This window comes from Lithobates pipiens, unplaced genomic scaffold (assembly GCF_037356315.1).
Source record: "Lithobates pipiens isolate NorthernLeopardFrog02 unplaced genomic scaffold, aLitPip1_a1.2 Scaffold_18, whole genome shotgun sequence".
NCBI classification, from domain to species: Eukaryota; Metazoa; Chordata; class Amphibia; order Anura; family Ranidae; genus Lithobates; species Lithobates pipiens.
This window is the reverse complement of record NW_027507758.1, coordinates 332707563-332728634: the sequence shown is the minus strand read 5'-3', so window position 1 is coordinate 332728634 and position 21072 is coordinate 332707563. Positions and strand designations below refer to the sequence as shown.

Here is a 21072-nt window from a genome sequence, read left to right as displayed (position 1 = left end):
CTGGTTGGGCTGCAAGCTGGAGTCCCAACACTATGCTGCTCTCTTGTTTCCAGATAGGCCTTCAGACAGCCTAGCAACCAGATGTCCCTGGGATAGGCCTCAGATCTCTGGTTTAGCAGCCCGGGGCAACGCAACACACGTCCACCCAGACAACCACCCAGGTGGCACAGAACCCCTATTACCTGACTCCACCCAAATAAATAGGCTCTCCCAGCAGACCAAGGGACCCAAGAAAATCCCTGCCCATTGGCTGAAACACTCCATTCATTCCTAATCTGTCCTTGCAATGCCCTTGTCTTATCTAATGCCACCAGATGCCCAGCCATCTAGTGACAGAAGAGAAAAGTGCAGCAATTCCAGAATTAGGATGAAATCAACTGACCTCCTATCAATTGGTCAAGGTAACTATCACTTGGCAGATAATTTTACTAGCAACCCTGCCTAAACATCAGTGTACTACACTTGGATTTTGCAAAAGAATTTGACACAGTTCTCTACACATTGCTCGTGTGTAAGGTAAAGTCTACAGGCTTGGAAAGATCATTTTGTAAATGGACAGATAACTGGCTAAAAAAATAATTCAGAGAGTAGTTGTGTAGCCAAAGGTTCAGTGTTGGGACCCTTACTTATTAATATCTTTATAAATGATATAGGGTCTGGGATTAAAAGTACCATTTCTGTCTTTTCAGATAACATCCAGCTATGCAGTGGAATAACATCCTTACAGGATGTCTCCAATTTACAAGCTGACCTCAATGCTATGTCTAATTGGGCAACTAAGTGGCAAATGAGGTTTAATGTTGATAAATGTAAAGTTATGCACTTGGGGACTAAGAATTTGCATGTATCATACATACTAGGGGGAGCACAACTAGGGGAATCCATAGTGGAGAAGGATCTGGGGGTTTTGGTAGAGCATAAGCTCACAAACTGCGGTTTCCAAAGCGAGCAAAGTTCTTTCTTGTATTAAGAGAGGTATGGACTCCAGAGAAAGAGATATAATTTTTCCCCTGTACAAATCATTAGTAAGACCTCATCTGGAATATGCAGTTAAGTTTTGGGCACCAGTTCTCAAAAAGGATTTCGAGGAACTGGAGAAAGTGCAGAGAAGGGTAACCAAACTGATAAGAGGCATGGAGAAGCTCAGCTATGAGGAAAGATTAGAGGAGATAAATGTATTCTCTCTTGAGAAGAGGAGATTAAGGAGGATATGATCAACATGTACAAATACATAAGTAGTCCATATAGTGAACTGTGTTGAGTTATTCACTTTAATGTCATCACAGAGGACAGGGGGGCACTCTTTACGTCTAGAAAAAAAAAGATTTAATCTCCAAATACGGAAAGGTTTCTTTACAGTAAGAGCTTAAATGTGGAATAGACTCCCTCTAGAGATGGTTCTGGCCAGCTCAGTAGATTGCTTTCAAAAATGCCTGGATTCTTTTAAATGTACATAATATAACTGACTACTGACATTTATAGGTAAAGTTGATCCAGGGAAAATCTGAGGGGATTAGGAAATAATTTTTTCCCCTGCTGTAGCAAATTGGAGTAAGCTTTGCTGGGTTTTTTCGCCTTCCTCTGGATCAACTGTGGGTGAAGGATTGTGTATATGGGACTGTATTTTTTTTTTTTGGTTGAACTAGATGGACTTGTTTCTTTTTTCAACCTGACTAACTATGTAACTAGGTATCTTTCTTATTTTTACTGACCACCAAGAACGAGGAGTATACTACTACTGACCGTAGTCCAGCCCTCCTAAAGTCTGAAGGACATTAAACTGGCCCTTTGTTTAGAAAGTTTGGAGATCCCCGATTTTGATTTAAAAAAAAAAAAATCCCTGCTCTGGTAATGTAGTCATTATATTATCAGTAATTAATATTGAATGAATCTAGTCTCAAGTGTGTAACCAATAGGTGCGTGTGTTTGTTTGTCATCAATGGCTTTATTGTTGCCCGGTTCTAAACCAGTATCACATTTCAATTTTACCTATGATACTTTTACAGGCAAAAGATGTTTAAAATATGAACAGCGAAAATGTAATTTTCTTCTTACCAGTTCTTTTTACTAAATAGAAAGGATAGCAGGTACTTTCAATGAATGGAGAAAATGCGTAAACAAAGTAACTCTGGCACAATCCTCATCTGCAGCTTTGGTCTTTTGATACCCACTCTGAAAACCAGGGTATAATTAGAACAAAACTACAGATCCACCAATCAATGAGTTGAAGAAATATATTTTGTAAAAATGTGATATTGTAAACTTTCGGATAGTAACAGATGTTAAGCGATTAATCCTTGTTCCTAATTGTCGTCTTATATTCTCATCCAGCTGCTAAGAATGATTCTTGATGATAAAGTTTTGGTGAGACTGAACAAACCTTTTGAGTGGCAGATGCTGGAAGGATTCCTTGTCAGAGCTGTGATGGCCCTACCCCAGTATGCCAACAACACACAGAGAACAGTGGCACAGCGGCTATTGGTAGTTTGGGTTATAACATTGATGTATCCCATTCCTGTTATCTATAAATGGATATGTTTGATGTGATAAAGTAAAACAGTCTTAACAGCATTTTTTATATTTTTTTCACTTTATCTTAAGTACAAAGCAAATAATCCTTAGAATATGTAAAAACGTGGAAAACATAATATTAAAGAAAAACTTCAGCATAGAACCACTTCCTTACTGGGCCAATTCTGGCATTCCTTTCCTACATGAAAAAAAATAACTATTTTGTTAAAAGAACCCCTAAATATTATATATATTTTTCAGCAGGGACCCTAGGGAATAAAATTGCAGCCATTGAAATTTTTTATGTCACATTACGCATTTGCACAGCAATTTTACAAACACTCGTGGAATGGAGACAAACTTCGGTACTTAAAAATCTCCATAGGCTACGCTTACATTTTATTTACAAGTTATCAGTTTAGAGTTACAGAAAAGGCCTAGTGCTATAATTATTGCTCTCACTCTAATGTTCATGGCAATACCTCACATGTGTGGTTTGAGTGCCATTTACATATGTGGGCACAACCTACATATGTGTTTGCTTCTGCATTGGGGGATTGGGGCACTTTAAAAAAATACATTTTTGTTTATTTATTTTTTATTTTTTTATATTTACACTTTCCCTTATTTAATTTTTTTTGATTACTTTTTTTTTCCCTACAAGGAATGTAAACATCCCTTGTAATAAGAATAGGACATGACAGGTCCTCTTTACAAAGAGATCTGGGGTCTATGAATCCCCAGATCTTTCCTCTATGCTGCGATATAAAAAAAATCGATCTTAGGCTTTCCAGCAAAAAATTTGGCAATATTTACAGCTGCCATGGCATTGTTTCTGGCCTCCGAGGGTCATAGAGAGGGTCAGAGGACCATCTGGTCCACAGCCAGCTCTATGGTAAACCACCTATAAAAGCAATCACGCGGCTAAACAGCTGCCATGATTGTTTTTACTTTGCAGGGAATCGCCAGATGAAAAAAAAGATATCTGAATGATGCCTGCAGGTGCAGGTATCATTCAGTCATCTCCACTCCAAGTGCAGGACGTCATATGACGACCTATGGGTAGGAAGTGGGCAAACTGTATGGCCACAGCAGAAAGTGGCACAAAGGGAAAAAAGCTAGGCCCGTTTCATTGTTTTTTTATATATATATATATATTCCTACAAGACATTTTCTAAAGATTTACATTAATTTATGTCTATTTTCTCATCAGCGTCACTTTTCCATATTTCATCTTCCGGATATTGGGGGCTCCCAGCTCCGACAAGTAATTTTCTCTATACTGGAAGTAAGTGTCATTGATAATGTAGCTTGTTGGATTGAAGGGAAGACATTAAAGTGGTTGAAAACCTTCACATACACCCAGTGAAGTGACTAGCATCGGATGATAGACAAAAATGAAACAAATCCTCCTACATAAGTTTTACCCATTTATCTGCAGCAATTTGCTCTCTACATCTATTCAAAGTCCAGAATTCACACAGAATCTCTCAGCTCTGAAAAGTTGGGGGCATAGATCTGAAGTCTGACAACGCAAATCTCAGTGGAGACTTCTCTGAGCCCTGATTGGAGTATACGGAGAACATACACAGATAAGGATATTAGTCACAGACTGTGTTCTGGAGCTCTCCTCCCCCATCACCTTTTTATCTCTTGGTGGCGGGAAAACCTTTCAGAACTGACTCATGCTGATAGCGGAGGAATGAGGCACCTGAGAGAAATCACATTCAGTGCTATGGGTGGAGGCAAATACACAGTACAGGAGAATATGCATTGTTCATATTTCATATCTGAGGTTTACAATCACTTTAAAGTAAAGCTGACCTGTTATAATAAGAGCCTTTGGTGGTAATAGTGGTATAGCTCAGGCACCGTGTGGTGCCTGCAAGTCTTCAAATCTATATTTCTGCCCAGGTAAGTCTTCACTGACCCTGACTACAGGCTGCATTCATTACATCAACTTCTCTCAATGCACCCTATCCCATCAACTCAAAGACATTTACATTTAATTGTCAAATGCCAGGCCTCTGTGGGTAGAAGAAACTTTGACATCTGACAAATAAATAATGAGGCTTACTCAATGATCATGAGAACTAAATGCATTCTGGGGTAATAAGGCTTGCAATGATATAAAGCACATAATTGGTGTTCTCAATGCAGGCAAATATGGGTGACAAGGATGGCCTATCCTTACAAGAAGACCTTCAGCTATCCCTGGTCAATGCTTCATGCCACCTTTTGGAGTCTGTGAAGAAAGTGTTAGTACCATCTTCTACACCAGGCCGACAACACTACCGGTTCTCTTTACGAGAGATCACCAAAGTATTCCAGGTAAAATTTAGTTAATTTGCATTTGGAATCTATGCTGTTATTTATTGTCTCATATTTTAAGTCAACAGCCAAAGTTAAGATGGAAAATGTCTAAGATATTGACATAAATGTGTCTGATATTACTTGTGTTCAGTTCATAAAGTTGTCATACCGTGATAGGTTAAAGTGGTGTTAAACCCAACGCCAAAAATGTTATTAATTGCAGTTTAACAATCCTTAGATGTGGTGGCTGCATTTATTTTCTTTTTTTGGGCTTTTTTCCCTCTATTTTCACCTGGTGACCTGGTCGGTAATACACCTCCTGTATTAGAGTGCCTACACTCTGGATGAAGGAACACAGGGGCACCTTTGGACTGCAGCATTGTTAGTCTGGGAGGAGGGAAGTGTTAGATATACTAGCAGATTTAACTAGCTAACAGATTTAAATAACTCACACTACAGTTACACAAGCAGTTACAGCTATTTTTTTTTCCTTTTTGGGAAAAAAGATTTACATGAATAAATAAAAGCTGATCATTGTAAACACTGGTCAGTGTTAAATGGTTTGTCACAACACTATAAACTGAACATTTTTTAGAAGAGCTTGTTCTGTTGAAAAGCAACAGATTTAGTGACGAAAATAAAGGTAAGTGAGCCTAAAAAGTTTTTTTGCACATTTATACTTACCTAGGTGGATGCAGCATCAGAGCGATGCTTCATCTGTCCCCCACCGCCTCTTCACTGGGAACCGAGCCACCGAACACCGCCAATGGCTCCGTTCTCTCACCTCCTCGAGAGATGCTGCCTGTCAGTCAGCATCTCTCCTACTCTGATCCTCCTCGCTCATTGGAGCACTGGCGGGGAGTGGCCATCTCAGCGGCTTGCTGAGAGGCTGAGACTGCCATAGGTCCAGGCAGCTGGATGTCGTATGATGCGCATAAATCAATGAGAGCCATCTTAACTGGTCCAACTTGTGTCGGTCCAACTTTGGAAAAGGTTCCTGCACTACTTGGTTCCAACTTTGGTCTGATTTCGGCCCATTGAGTATCACTGCATTCGTATCCAAGTCAGATCAGCATCTTAACTGATCCGCTCAACTTGTGACATGCAACATTTGTGAGAGGCAATGTTAGCACTGCAAAATGTATTGAAAAAAAAAAATCCATACCAGACCCAAGTTGCACTCATCTCATCGTATCCTGTTTAGTCTGACCAACGTCTGACCGATGTTGCAGGGCAAAGTCGGATTGGAAGTTGTGGGACTTTCATGTCAGACCAGTATGGACCCGACCTTAGTAAATGAACCCTACTGCGTCACCAGGTCCTGAACCTCCATGTAGACTAAGCCGCAGTGAAGCAGTACAGCCAGACCTTTACTCACCCTAGTCTGTGATTTGATTTTGTGAAATACAATAGAGCCCTGTCTCCCCCCACCCTCCCCCCCCAGTTTCCAAACACAAAACATGAAAGAGTGATAGCAGAAAAAAGACCAAATGGTCTATCGATTTAGTGCCTTGGCCTGCTGGGAGAGGTTATTTATTCGGGAGGGGTCAGGTAATCGGAGTTCTGTGCCATCTGGAAGGCTGTCTGGGTGGATGTGTCACAAGGCTCTGGGTTGCGAGGCCAGAAGCCTGAGGCCTATCCCATGAGCACTTGGCTGCTAGGCTGTCTGAAGCCTATCCAGGTTTGAGAGAAGCGGCACAGGTTTGGTGCTTGGTTCGGGCGGAAGCCCAACCAAGTTGCAGAGGTTCCATCGGATGGGGAACCACATCGTTGCCAGGGGTGAGGGAGAAGCAGCTACCACATGGGACAACCACTCCTGTTATCAGAGGCAAGTGAGGATCAATGTAAGAGATAAAGGAGACACAGTCACCATTAAAGAATTGGGAAAAAGTGGGAAAGCTTCAGCCGAGTGCCAAGCCAAGGACCAAGCGGGTTAGCAGGGGTGAAGCTTGAGGAATATACAGCGGGTTTAGATGTGAAAGAGCTCAAAGGATCCAGTAATGTCTGGGATCTTGAAGTCTAGTGAGAGACTGGGAGCTCAGTGAGTGAAGATCTACAGTAGGATACTGTGAGATGTGAGAGAAGATCTATAACGGGTTACTGTCAGTTACGTGTATGGATCTCTATTGACTGTTCAAAGTTCAGTTGCCATATGAGACAACAGTTCTACAAATACAGTTGCTGCATCCAGCTTAAAGGCCCTCTACCTGTATAGCTGCCTGCCTATTATTTTTGTATCAGAGTCTGCCAATTAATATTGCATCTGTCTAAGGGTGTCTTGGCCCTAACCTTCTCTCCACCAGTTCTGTTAATAGACAATAAATCTCTTTTTCTTGCATTCCAAAAAGTGACTGGTGCCCAATCATTCAACTTGCAATACACCCACCATGCCTAATAACCCACACTACAAGAAAGGATGTCGCCATTCCCTGATTCTGGAGGTCACCATTAGGCCTTTGGAGGTCGGGGATGCCACTAAACCTATTATGCATTAGTAAGAATGTATAGAACAGAATTATCTGACCGTTTCAATGATTTTTATTCATAAATGATTTGCTGTTTCATTTACCAAGAGAAAGAAGGCTTTGTAACATTACATATGAAATAAAACTGTATAATGAGAAATGCATAACATAATCTTACACATAACATTTACTATGTTGTAGTCTCTTCGAAAACTGTCCAGTGAAGATCGTGAAGACCGTAGTATTGTTATAGCATATTGGCAACATGAAGTTCATCGTGTTATACGAGACAGGCTGTGTCGACATGCAGATATCAACTGGTTTGACTCAGAAATGGCCAAGAAAATTAAAGAGGTATGTTATTTTATTGATCATAAGCATACAGTCATGTTTCATGTTCTTTACTAGTGACTGAGTGAACCTGCTAAAAAATTTTAACTATTAAATTTTTCAGTAAGGAGTGGCTACTCATACTTAAAGATCAGATTGCATTTTACTAGAATCAGATTGGTTAGTTAAATTCTAATTAGTTCTTTGAACCAGCTCTACAAGGCAGAATGCTTTTGCTGAGCTAGTAATAAGAGTTGTGTAATTCAAACAATCTTGTTGTTCAGGTCCTAACACACTGGTGTTGATTTACTAAAACGGGAGTGCAAAATCTGGTGCAGCTTTGCGTAAAAACCAATCATCTTGCAGTTTTTTTTGCCAAAGCTTAATTGAACAGGCCGAAGTTAGGGGCTGATTGGGTACCATGAAAAGCTGCCCCAGATTTTGCACTCTCCAGTTTTAGGGTCGTTTCACACTGATGCGACATAAACACCGACTTTGAGAGCACATGTCACATGATGTGTATAAATCAATGAGAGTCATCTTAACTGGTCCAACTTGTGTTTGTCCAACTTTGGAAAAGGTTCCTGCACTACTTGGTCAAACTTTGGTCCGATTTCAGCCTATTGAGTATGACTGAATTTGTATCCAAGTCAGATAAGCATCTTAACTGATCTGCCGACTTGTGAAATGCAACTTGTGCTCAGAGGCAATGTTAGCACTGCAAAATTTATTGAAAAAAAAAACCCAAATCCATACCAGACCCAAGTTGCACTCATCTCAAGTTGGATCCTGTTCAGTCTGACCGACGTCTGACCGATTTTGCAGGGCAAAGTTAGATCGGAAGTTGTGGGACTTTCATGTCAGACCAGTATGGACCCGACCTTAGTAACAGAACCCTACTGCATCACAAGATCCTGAACCTCCATGTAGACTAAGCTGCAGCGAAACCAGATAGTCACTCACCCTAGTCTGTGATTTGATTTTGTGAAATGCAATATAGCTCCCCCCCCCCATTTCCAAACATAAAACATGAAAGAGTGATAGCAGAAAAAAGACCAAATGGTCTATCAAGTCGGCCACATATATCACCTTTACCCTCAGCTTTTTTTATCAAGGCAGTGGTCATCTTGGAAGTGTGTTTGGGGTCGTTATCATGTTGGAATACTGCCCCGCAGCCCACTCTCCGAAGGGAGGAGATCATGCTCGACTTAATTATGTCACAGTACATGTTGACATTCATGGTTCCCTCAATGAACTGTAGCTCCCCAGTGCCAGCAGCACTCATGCAGCCCCAGACCATGACACTCCCACCACCATGCTTGACTTTAGGCAAGACACACTTGTCTTTGTACTCCTCCCCTGGCTGCTGCCACACACGCTCGACACCAGCTGAACCAAATAAGTTTATCTTGGTCTCATCAGACAACAGGACATGGTTCCAGTAATCCCTTTCCTTAGTCTGCTTGTCTTCAGAAAACTGTTTGCGGGCTTCCTTGTGCATCATCTTTAGAAGAGGCTTCCTTCTGGGACGACAGCCCTGCAGACCAATCTGATGCAGTGTGCAGCATATGGTCTGAGCACTGGCAGGCTGACCTCCCACCCCTTCAACCTCTGCAGCAATGCTGGCAGCACTCGTATGCAGTGTTGGTCATCTTACTTTAAAAAAGTAATTAGTTAAGTTACAAATTACTTCTTCCAAAAAGTAATTGCGTTAGTAGATCGGTTACTATATTGAAAAAGTAATTAGTTACTCAGCAAAGTAACTGTGACAGGGTTGGCAGTGGTGGTGCTTGGGGGGGTGCTTTTCCTCATGGGGAGAGAGAGAGACCCTCCCCTTCACTCGATTGGTGTCAGCTGGTCATCTGACTTGATTTTTCAGTGTCCGCCCTGCCACCCTACATTCTTTCTCTCCGGATAGGCGGGGTGGGATGGGGCGGTCCAGACAGTCTCTCTGAGTCTCAGCCTCTTCTCAGCTCAGAAGGTGAAAGCCCCCATCCCCGCGGCAGAACGAACGGCCAGGCAGCGCGGCCACGGCGGGCCTCCCGGGCTGTAGATGTAATTGTGGTAACGCCGACCAAGTAATGGGAACTGAGTTACCATGTTAAGTAACTCTGTTTATTTTAACTGGGTTACTTACATCACTGCTCGTACGCCTATTTCTAAAAAGACAACCTCTGGATATGACGCTGAGCATGTGCACTCATCTTCTTTATAAGCAACTTTCGTTTTGCAACAATGTGGGGGTATGTGTTTTTCATAGATAATACACATCACTATATTCTGTAAAGAGGAGTCCTGTTGAAAAGTATTCCAAATAAAGAGCACCACTGTGGAAAAAAGATCATTTTGTGTAACCATAGCCATGTTTGTGCATTAATGACATGAGCTGGAGTCACTAACGAAATCGGGGGTCTGAGGATGCGTTGCTTGAACACTAGGCAACCTGCATGCCATCCCTTAATAATAATAATAATATTTTCACAGTATGTATATACAGCAACCTTCTGCTTACTAAAGGACAGAAAGCTTTAAACAGCCACTGGAATGGGTCCTAATCAGTGGAACATCAAAGGTCAGAGGAGGAAGATACCTATTACTGCTTGCTGTTTCTGGACTGAAATAATGTAATTCACTTTCTAAAAAGAAAGCAACATATCTCTTCAAAGCTAAAATCCAGACCATCCTCTGTTATAGTGAATTATGTGCCCCAGTGTGTGTATATATATATATATATTTTTTTTTTAAATAAGCCGCTGTATACCTTATTTTATAGCGCCGCTCGGTGCTCACGGGATCGGCCGCCTCTCTTCTCTACTCCGCCTGGCTGACGTCAGCAGGAAGATTCTCAGCCCCACCCGCTGTAGCTGTCAGATCGATAGAGGAGAGAGGTGGCCAGTCGCGTGAGCGTTGAGCTGCGCTATAAAATAAGGTATAAAGAGGCTTATTTTTGGAAAAACTCACGCTGGGGCACATCTTTTACTATAATAGAGGAGATTGTAGCACGAACACTCAGTGGCTTAACAACCACTTTAAGGCACATCAAAAGGTTACCAGAACAGGTGTCCATCCCCACACATAATCACCTGTCCTTTCTGAAGGCAGCTAAGTAAAAATCTGAAAATACTAAAGGAAAAGTAAATGAGGCACTACATCAACATTAAATAATGTTGATGCAGTATCTTATGTCCTTTCGCTCAGTTCTGAAACAGCAAACAGTAATAGTTATCTTCCTCCTTTGACCCTTGATGTCCCACTGACCGAGACCCATTCCAATGGCTTGGATTTTTTTAAATTGCATTTTTTAGTAAGCAGACAGCTGATGACATGACCTGCTCTATTCAGTGGATTTCTAGAGCAGGGGGTGCATTCCCTTTATTCTTGACTAAAGCTGACAATTAAGAAGATGGCTCTTTTTGTAGACTGAAGATGTTCTACCTTTTAATTAAAGTTTAAGTGTAGCTGGGCTAGCATTTGTTGTGATAATGTCATCCCCATATTAAATCTTTACCATATAATGGTTTACATATTGCATCAGAATTGGCTCCTGTCATGGTGTTTAACTGCAAATTGATAATATGGGCACTGGTTTGGGGAAGGGATTTTGGAAAACTCAATTGTCTATTCTATTTGCTAATATTCACTTATTTGTAAATATAAAATATATCTGAAAAAAGTGTGTGTAGGTCTAAGCATTTTTTACATCATGAAGGTTTTCAAATGATGGTCACAGACATTGCCCTGCTGAGCTTTTTTATCTTGTTTCTACCTTGTGCATATTTATTAATAGATTCTTTTTTGGTCAGTATTTTCCAGACATTGGAGAGTCTTCACTCCAAAAAACATTTACAACATTTCCTCTAGAAATGAAGTTTTCTCATCAGAATAGCACAGAGAATAAAGGTGTAAAGGTAATAAATATGCAGTAATTTATTATTATTATATATCCATGTTACTATACCTTCATATGATAGATGCTTTTTAATTGTCTTTTGGTTCAGGTCTTGCTACAGTCTGTTACCAAACTAGATGATGTGCAAAGTTTTCTGAAGACCACTGTACAACATTACAATGAGGAGCTTGGGCACCAAAAACTCCACCTTGAATTATCACAGAATGCTGTATTGCAGATAATTCGTATACACAGAGTACTGTCTTCTGAGAAGGGGTGAGTTGTATTGCACTAGACCAAAACATGATAACATTTTTGCAGGCAAACCCATATGCATACAAGAGTATTTTATAAAAGTGGAGGCCTTGACTAAGTATGTATTTTTTTGAGGGTGGTTTTAAAAGGCAAACATTAATCTCACTGCCTATGAAGTTTCTAATTCATCCAGGTCATCATACCTAGCTTTAATCAGACTTGGTTTTTAATGTTAAAGATGTTTTGCTACCAACCAAATCATTCAAATAGCTCCTGCAGTTCTAGTGATTGTCAGGAGCATACCCAGGGGTTACCCAGGCTGAGGTTTGTTTCTATCATTAGAGCTAAAGAAGCTACTGGGATGAGTAGGTAAACACGGGGAGAGAGAATATTCCAATCAGATAATATATTGCCCATGAAATTAATAAAGCTATTCTGTATACTTTGCTTACTTGTACTTATATATCTGTTTTAACTGTATTTCCCAGGCGAAACTTGAAAAATACTCAATATAACATAAACGTCTCATTAGTAAAATGTGCAGAAAACACAATAGAAACATTCACCTGACACATATTGTAAATGCTGCATATGCAGTTTTTAATCATTGTTAATAATGGCTAGGCCTAGATTAAAAATGAAGATAGGACTTTCCTTACTATAGAGATGCCACAATTAAGATGGCATGTTCAGAGCATCCACAAATTTCTCATTTGCAATGCCTTTGATTGAGTAATTATTTGCAACCAACAGAGCCATACTCTATTTCGTACTCTTCTTACTCCATTATTTAGAATCAGCAGAAGTCACAATAGAGCAAAAATAGCTTGCAAGTCCTCATTTGACTGGTTTTGCATAATAACTTTTTTTCCGTTAACCCGATTCATTAAACCTTTAGTTGTCCAATGAGGTCACAAGCAATTTTTAGATGTGACTTGGCATGTGTTCCAATGAGGGCATTAGTTCTGGTAACTTTGGGGTCCCCAAGGGATTCCCTTAAAACGAAAAGTATGGGTGTTTTTTTTTTGTTTTTAACATACTTACCTAGCCGGATATAGCAACGAACCAATGCTGCATCTGTCCCCCGCCAGCTATAAGACTGAGAACCGAGTGTTAAAACACAGCTGAACGCTCGGTTCTCACAGCTCTCTGAGCAGAGAGCTGATGACTGTCAGTTAGCAGCTCTCTGCTCTGCTCCCTCGTGTTCACTGGAGTGCTGGGCTGTGAAGGGGTGGGAGCAGCCCGGCTCGGGCTCTCAGTGCCTTGCTGAGAGGCTGAGCCGGGTGCCGGCCCAGGCATGTAGACAGATCCCGACTTCATTGTTGTGATCTTGCCCTGAGCCTGGACCACCTCTGTGATGTCAACTGACAACGGTCTTCAGCCCGCTGTCTGCTGAAAGTGGGTCACAGGAGTGCAGAAAGAACTGCACTCCTGTGATCCACAAACAAGCTTTCGCTGTACTCCTCCTTTAATTTCCAGGGATTTTTTCTCACTTCCTGTTTTGGTTACTGGACAGAAGGTGATGGTAAATCTCCCCAATGGGACACAGGTTCCAAAAAAAGAAAAAAGCTGATGGGTTACAACCCTCCCTTACTCTATCCAAAATGTTAAAAAAAAAGTTTTGCCTATAGTTTTTCAATTTATTTTACATTATTGTGTTAAATTTGGTAAGTGATGGAGGATACTTCTGCTTACTATGGCTCCTTACAACTATTTTGGTTTCCTGCATCAAACCCCCCTCCCCCGCCCCCAAACATACACACTTTTCCCCATCGGTCCTCTAATGTGATGGGTAGATCCAATGACAAATAGTGAGGTTTAAAAGTCAGGGCGGAGCTCAAGCTAGACTCTTACAGAAAAATGTAATATTGCATTTATTGTTAACTGCTTGTATCTCTGGATTTACTGATCAGTTTTACTTGTGCCTTTCTTTATCATATGCTCGCAGATGAAAAATATACGTACCTGTAGCTGAAAAAAACACTAGTTTGCTATAGACACAATAATGGATTGCATGGATATGATGTCTTTTACTAATATGTCTTTGTAATTGCAGTGGTAATGCACTATTAGTGGGATGTGTTGGGTCTCATCTATCAACATTAGTGAAGCTAGCCCTCTATGTTGCCGACATACCTCTGCATGTAGTGGATACATCTGGACACAATAACTTCATCGGTAGTCTGAAATCCGCCATCCAGATTTCTGCAGTTGAAGGAAAACCAACAGCTATTTTGTTAACTGTAAGTTTATCATTCCCTTGAGCTTAAGTTCCTCACAACAAAAATAGTAAAATAAATGTATTAATATTAAAACAAAAAACACACCAGCAAACAGCAAACCTAAAAATACAAGTGAACCACAACCATATAACCAAAATGTATAACTAAAAGGAAACCTAACTACAAACTACTATATAGAATATGTTCAACATATATAGGTCACAGGGAATACCAGAGATGCAAGGAAGGGGAGAATCAGGACTGGGGTCAGTAAGAAGGGGAGCAGATGTAAGGCAGCGAGGTGCAAGGTACAGGAGGCAGGGCAGAAGCAGAATAAATGTTAGCATCATCTGACTTAGCAAAGCAAAACACGGATGCAAGGTGTATCAGCAAAAGAGGGACTTAAGGACCATTCCAGTATCCAGCATCAGATGAAGACTGATTACTAGAAGCTGCTGGGAGACACCCACTGGTGAAAACTGAAAGTACAACCTTTTGCCCAGGGAACCACAGTGCCACTAACAGGTAAACTGGGCCCTGATACTGATGAAAATTAAATAAATTATTTTAATTAAATCTGCATTGTTCATTAGGGGTTACTATATATTTACAAACACTGCTCTTTGCACTGTCTCATTACAGAGCAATTCTAAGAAATTCTAGTTCTAGTGAAACTGGTGAGTGATCTCTTAATTCTATCAAGCACACTGCAGCTGTACTAAAATCAGAATATTTAGTCAATATACCTTCTCAGTATCTCAAATGAGAACACACAGGCAACCTCGCAGGGTCAGTAAGAGGGCAGTAGGAGTGTAAATCACAATGCCTGTGCTATGCCATTTCCGAGGCTCCAAGGCAAATTTGAATCTTGTTGTTGGCTGTAAAAAACACTTCTCAGTACACACATTTCTTTACTGTTTTCTGTATGTGAGAGACAGTTAGGAGCCAGTAGTGGAGTGTTCAAGCACATAAGCAGGAGCATCACTGGATTACCAACAAAGAAGTGGGGTGGACTGAAGCAATACAGCAACGCCTGAATGAATATCGGATGTACCGGGCAAGTAGGCTTTGCATGATCTATGCCTCCAAACGCACAATTTGTCACTTCTGGCTGTGGTGCTCCTTTAAATGATAACTCAAGCATGGAATCATATGAGAGTTTACAGACTAGCTAACTATACACTTATTATGATCCTGTATACTTGCACTTTGTTTCTACCCTGGACATAGAATGGGAAAAATACTGTCTTTTCCCTATGCATCTGAAACCATATCAGAAAAGTGGCAGTTTGCAATTTACCTTGATTACTCTAATTGCCATCCTTTTTGAAGTTGCTGTGACTCTCTGAGAGGAACAATTGACTGATTTGTGTCTAGAAATTAATGTGTTCTGTTGCCATAGTAATTATCAGTGCATGCTGTGTGCATTCATGGTTCTGATTACAGCATAGGTAAAAGGCCAACTAGGCTTCTACTGTTAGCTTATTAGTCAAAAATACAGGTCATGTTAAGCTGTGTGGATACAATATGTCATTGTTTAATGATTTTCTGAGCGGTTCTCTTTTTAATGTTTGTACAGCTAAGTGATTCATTGTAGACTCCTACCAAAAATACTTGAATGTTCCTGTGAAGCTGCCCATACAGAAAGGAATTTCATTTGATTGTTAGCAAATGATTAGTCCCTTGAAGTTTCACATGTTATTATGTTACCTCTATTTTGAGGCACAGAGTAGCCTTAGGCCTCTTGCACACTGCAGCTTGAAAAAGCTCAGTAAAGCTTATTTTTTATTGAGCTAAAATACAGCCTATTAATTGTAATGTGCCTATGCACACAGGCGCGTAAACAAGCACTGTGTATTCTGCAGTAAATAAAAAATAGAAAAATGTGCATTTTTCGTCAGTAATTTACATCTAATGCGCGAATACGCGCACATACATATCAAAAAAAGGCCTGAAAAAATAGATGCTCAACAGGAGTATTGTGTGCAAGAGGCCTTAATATGTTGGCGATTTTCAGCCTGCCTTTACAAGCACGTGAACTTTAATGGCATCCCAGTCTTAGTCTGTAGGTTTCAATGTTGAGTTGGCCTCACCCTATGCAGCTATAACAACTTCAATTCACCTGGGAAGGCTGTCCACAAGGTTTAGGAGCGTGTCTATGGGAGTGTTTGACCAATCTTCCAGAAGCTTCATTTGTGAGGTTAAGCACTGATTTTGGATGAGAAGGCCTGCCTCGCAGTATCCACTCTAATTCATCCCAAAAGTGTTCTATTGGGGTTCTGTTGAGGTGAGGACTCTGTGCGGGCCAGTCAAGTTCCTCCACCTCAAACTTGTTCATCCATGTCTTTATGGACCTTGCTTTATGCACTGGTCCAAATAATTTGGTGGAGGGGGGATTATGGTGTGAGGTTGTTTTTTAGGGGTTGGGCTTGCCCCTTAGTTCCAGTGAAGGGAACTCTTAAGGCGTCAGCATACCAAGACATTTTGGACAATATCATGTGTAGGAGCAGTTTGGAGATGACCCCTTCCTGTTCCAACATGACTGCGCACCAGTGCACAAAGCAAGGTCCATAAAGACATGGATGCATGACCTCACAAATTTGCTTCTGGAAAAATGGTCAAACATTCCCATAGACACACTCCTAAACCTTGTGGACAGCTTTTCCAGAAGCGTTGAAGCTGTTATAACTGCAAACGGTGGGCCAACTCAATGTTGAACCCTACGGACTAAGGCTGGGATGCTATTAAACTGCATGTATATACATGCAATATAGTGCGTGCGTGCGTGCGTGCGTGCGTGCGTGCGTGCGTATACAGTATCTCACAAAAGTGAGTACACCCCTCACATTTTTGTAAATATTTTATTATATCTTTTCATGTGACAACACTGAAGAAATGATACTTGGCTACAATATAAAGTAGTGAGTATACAGATTGTATAACAGTGTAAATTTGCTGTCCCCTCAAAATAAATCAAAACACATAGTCATTGCAAAAAGAGATGGACTGCGCTGGCTACCAAAAAAAACAATATAATCCCCTTCTGCTGTCCTATATGTGCAGAACATGTGATATTACCACCAATGATTAAAAAACAAGTATATTGATTATTTTCTGTGCCACTGTGCTATAAATAAACACCAATTGCTAGACCCAGTGTTAATAATCAAACAAACAAATGCCAAAAAAAATACATAAAGCTTGTGAATGTATATCTAGACCTCCTCCAGTTAAATTCCAAAAAAATAAAAAAATATTCTCTAACAATCGGTGACTTCTGTTCGCTCTTGTGTGATTCCTGAATTCACCCTTAAGTGCCACCACCACCTTGCGAAATGGCCACTCACCAGATATCAATTGAATGCTCGCCTTTGGTTCATTAGATGGATTACACATCCTTAAAAAATGATCAATCTCCCCAAGGGTCAGACCACTGGATATCCAAACTCATGAGAAAACATGTAGAACTATCATGGTGTATTATTTTTATGTTATTAAAAAAAAATATTTAAAATATATTGCACTCACATTTTGCGGTGTCAACAGGCCGATACCAAGCTTATCCAGCCATGTATGCAGGTTCCACCTAGCTCAACATGTATTTCCCTAAAGGTGTCTTCTGTGTTGCATGTATTCCAAGTTATTTGGTCACTGCGAAATCGGGTAGCAGGGACCAAACAACTTGGAATACATGCAACACAGATACCTTTAGGGAAAAGGATAAGCTGGATAAGCTTGGTGTCGGCCTATTGACACCGCAAAATGTGAGTGCAATATATTTTAAATAATTTTTTTAATAAACTCATTGAGAAATACTACACCATGATAGTTCTACATGTTTTCTTATGAGTTTGGATATCCAGTGGTCTGACCCTTGGGGAGATTGATAGTTTTTTTTAAGGAGTGGTTATCCATCTAATGAACCAAAGGTGGGAAATTGATATCTGGTGAGTGGTCATTTCGCAAGGTGGTGGTGGCACTTAAGGGTGAATTCAGGAATCACACAAGAGCGAACAGAAGTCACCGATTGTTAGAGACCGATTGTTAGAGAATCATTTTTTATTTTTTTGGACTTTAACTGGAGGAGGTCTAGATATACATTGACATGCTTTATGTATTTTTTGCATATGTATTTGTTTGGTTTGATTATTAACACTGGGTCTAGCAGTTATTTATAGCATAGTGGCACAGAAAATAATCAATATACTTGTTTTTGTAATATTTTAAGCATTAGTGGTAATATCACATGTTCTGCACATCTAGGACAGCAGAAGGGGATTATTTTGATAATAGTTTTTTTTGGTAGCCAGTGCAGTTCATCTCTCTTTGCATTATTTAACTCTATTCAAGGGTTTGTTTGACGGCAGCATAATTACACACAATAGATTTGGTGCGCCGGTATTTAATTAATTTCTAAACTGCTATTAAATAAAAAAAAATGTAAAAACAAACCTGTGGTTAAAGTTATTCAGCCTGCATGAGACTGGAGCATAGTGCCTTGGTAAAGAATTCTTACGTTTATTCTTGGTAAAGCCTTGGTAAAGAATTCTTACGTTTAAGTGGTAAAAGGCTAAGAATATAATGTTAGCTTTTACAGATATGTAGATTTAGCCATTTGTCGATTACTTATGATCTAAGCATAAAGTGCATGTATGAAAGGCTAGTACATTTTTGGCTACTTCAAGCTACTGGGGTTGAGTTAGTAAAGGCAAATAATCTGTTAATGTTGCAAGGGAAGTTTCCCTCAACTTAGGGAATGTGTTAAAAATACACTTTGCAAATGGTACCCTAACAAGTGTAAAGGAAATTTAAAAACCAGTATATTTGTTAGCACATGATTGGATGATGAAAGTCAGCAGAGCTTCGTCTCATGCTCAGAGCTAAGGGAAATTCCCTCCCAAAGTGGAATATCCCTTGCAAGTAATAATTCTTTTGCAAAGTAGATAGCCTATTTGCGTTTAGTAAATCAACCTTGCTGTCTAAGTGTAGGATTGGTTCAGTAGTAAAGTGATACTGCAATTTCTAACTTGTGCAGCAGAGGGCAATACAAGTATGTGTTTAAATACTATAAAATCATAAATTAGGCAAAATGTAAAACGAGTGGTGTTTATATTATACTTTATTTTACAATTCTAAAAATACTTCCCCACCCCAGAGGCCCCATAAATATAATTATTACAGAAATCTAGAAAGATCCACTAAAGAATTTGTAAGCCCAAAATTGCATATTCCTGATATATGCCTGCTGTACCATGTAACTATATGAAAAAGTATCCCGTCCTCTTTGTATTGCTTCCTTTATGTGAAATACCTGGTGTTCCTGCTAGTCCCTCTGCTTTCCTATTAAAAACTGATGACACTAGGCATGAGAACACAGCTGAGAACAGAGGGTATTTGATCACTTAAAAAAGAGGCAAAACGGTATTTATAATGTTTTTTCTTTTATCTATACACAAATGCTTTGCCTTTAATTTCTATTTTAAACTGAATGTTTTTTTTTTTACAAGGTGAGGGTTTACATTAATCAGTACGATTTCAAAGCCTCAGATCAGTGCGATTTGCACCTCCAGTTTCATTTCAGCTTATGACTTCATTTAACAGTCTATGCGAGTCTCAATGAAATCTGCAAAAAGTAGTGCAAGAACCGTTTTCAAAGTCACTACAACATGATTCACGGCAATTTGAACGGTTCCATTGCCGGTAATGGTGTGTGACTTGTCGTGCAATTTGGAACTGTCAAATCGCACAACAAATTGCACCGGTATGAATGAAGCCTTAGGGTTAAAAATGTAAAAATATTTATATATCATTATTCCTTTCAAAGACACTAGTTCTCATAGTAATACTGTACTGTCTTTAATATCTGTCAGGCGGATGAGCTTGTGGCTGATAGTTGTCTAGATGTCATTAACAGCCTGTTGATCTGTGGAGAGTATGATTCCTTATTCACCACTGAAGAAATGAAGGATCTCCTGCAGGTAGGTGTTTGAAAAGCTACTACTTATTGATCTATCTTTACACCGCTGCTTAACCACTTCAATACTGGGCACTTAAACACCTTCCTGCCCAGACCAATTTTAAGCTTTCAGCACTGTCGCGCTTTGAATGACAATTGCGCGGTCATGCTATACTGTACCCAAATGAAATTTTTATCATTTTTTTCCCCACAAATAGAGCTTTCTTTTGGGGGTATTTGATCACCTCTGCGTTTTTATTTTTTGCTAAACAAATAAAAAAATACCGAAAATGTTGAAAAAAAAAAATGTTTTTTTTTGTTTCAGTTTCAAAACTTTGTAAATAAGTAAATTTTCTCCTTCACTGATGGGCACTGATGGGGATACACTGATGGGCAATGATAAGGCGGCACTGATGGGCACCGATGAGGTGGCACCAATGAAGTGGCACTGATGAGGTGGCATTGATGGACACTGATATGTGGCACTGATAGGCGGCACTGATGGGCACTGATAGGCGGCACTGATGGGTGGCACTGATGGGCGACACGGATGGGCACTTATGGGTGGCACAAATTGGCACTAATAGCTGGCATGGATGGGCATGGATAGGCGGCACAGGTGGGCATGGGTAGTCGGCACAGGTGGGCATGGGTAGGCGGCACGGGTGGGCATGGGTAGGTGGCACAGGTGGGCATGGGTAGGCGGCACAGGTGGGCATGGATGGGCACTGATAGGTGGCATGGATGGGCACTGATAGGCGGCACGGATGGGAACTGATAGGCGGCATTGTATTATAATATACTGTACTAATGGATGCCAATCAGTGCCAAACAATAATGCATGCCAATCAGTGATGCCCATTGTGGGCACTGATTGGCATCCATTATGGGCATTGATTGGCATCCATTGTGGCACTGACTGGAATCCCTGGTGGTCTAGGGTGGCATACCTTATCCTGGGCATCCCTGGTGGTCTGGTGGCGTCCCTGGTGGTCCAGTGTGGGCATCCTCGGGGGGGCTGTGCGGATAATCAATCAGCACAGGCCCCCCCCTGTCAGAGGAGAAGCCGATCGGCTCTCCTCTACTCGCGTCTGACAGACGCGAGTGAGGAAAAGCCGATCACCGGCTCTT

At 40.5% G+C, this 21072-nt stretch overlaps 1 protein-coding gene across 1 annotated transcript in view; it reads left to right on the top strand.

Moving 5' to 3' along the window:
* LOC143988073 (dynein axonemal heavy chain 5-like) overlaps positions 1-21072 on the top strand; it is a 310868-nt gene that overhangs the window by 186371 nt on the left and 103425 nt on the right. Inside the window, exons 62-69 of the mRNA XM_077487337.1 lie at positions 2332-2481; positions 3725-3799; positions 4672-4842; positions 7491-7643; positions 11423-11527; positions 11618-11784; positions 13820-14006; positions 19856-19963. Of these exons, the coding sequence (XP_077343463.1) occupies positions 2332-2481; positions 3725-3799; positions 4672-4842; positions 7491-7643; positions 11423-11527; positions 11618-11784; positions 13820-14006; positions 19856-19963 (1116 nt within the window). The remainder of the gene's footprint in view (positions 1-2331; positions 2482-3724; positions 3800-4671; positions 4843-7490; positions 7644-11422; positions 11528-11617; positions 11785-13819; positions 14007-19855; positions 19964-21072) is intronic.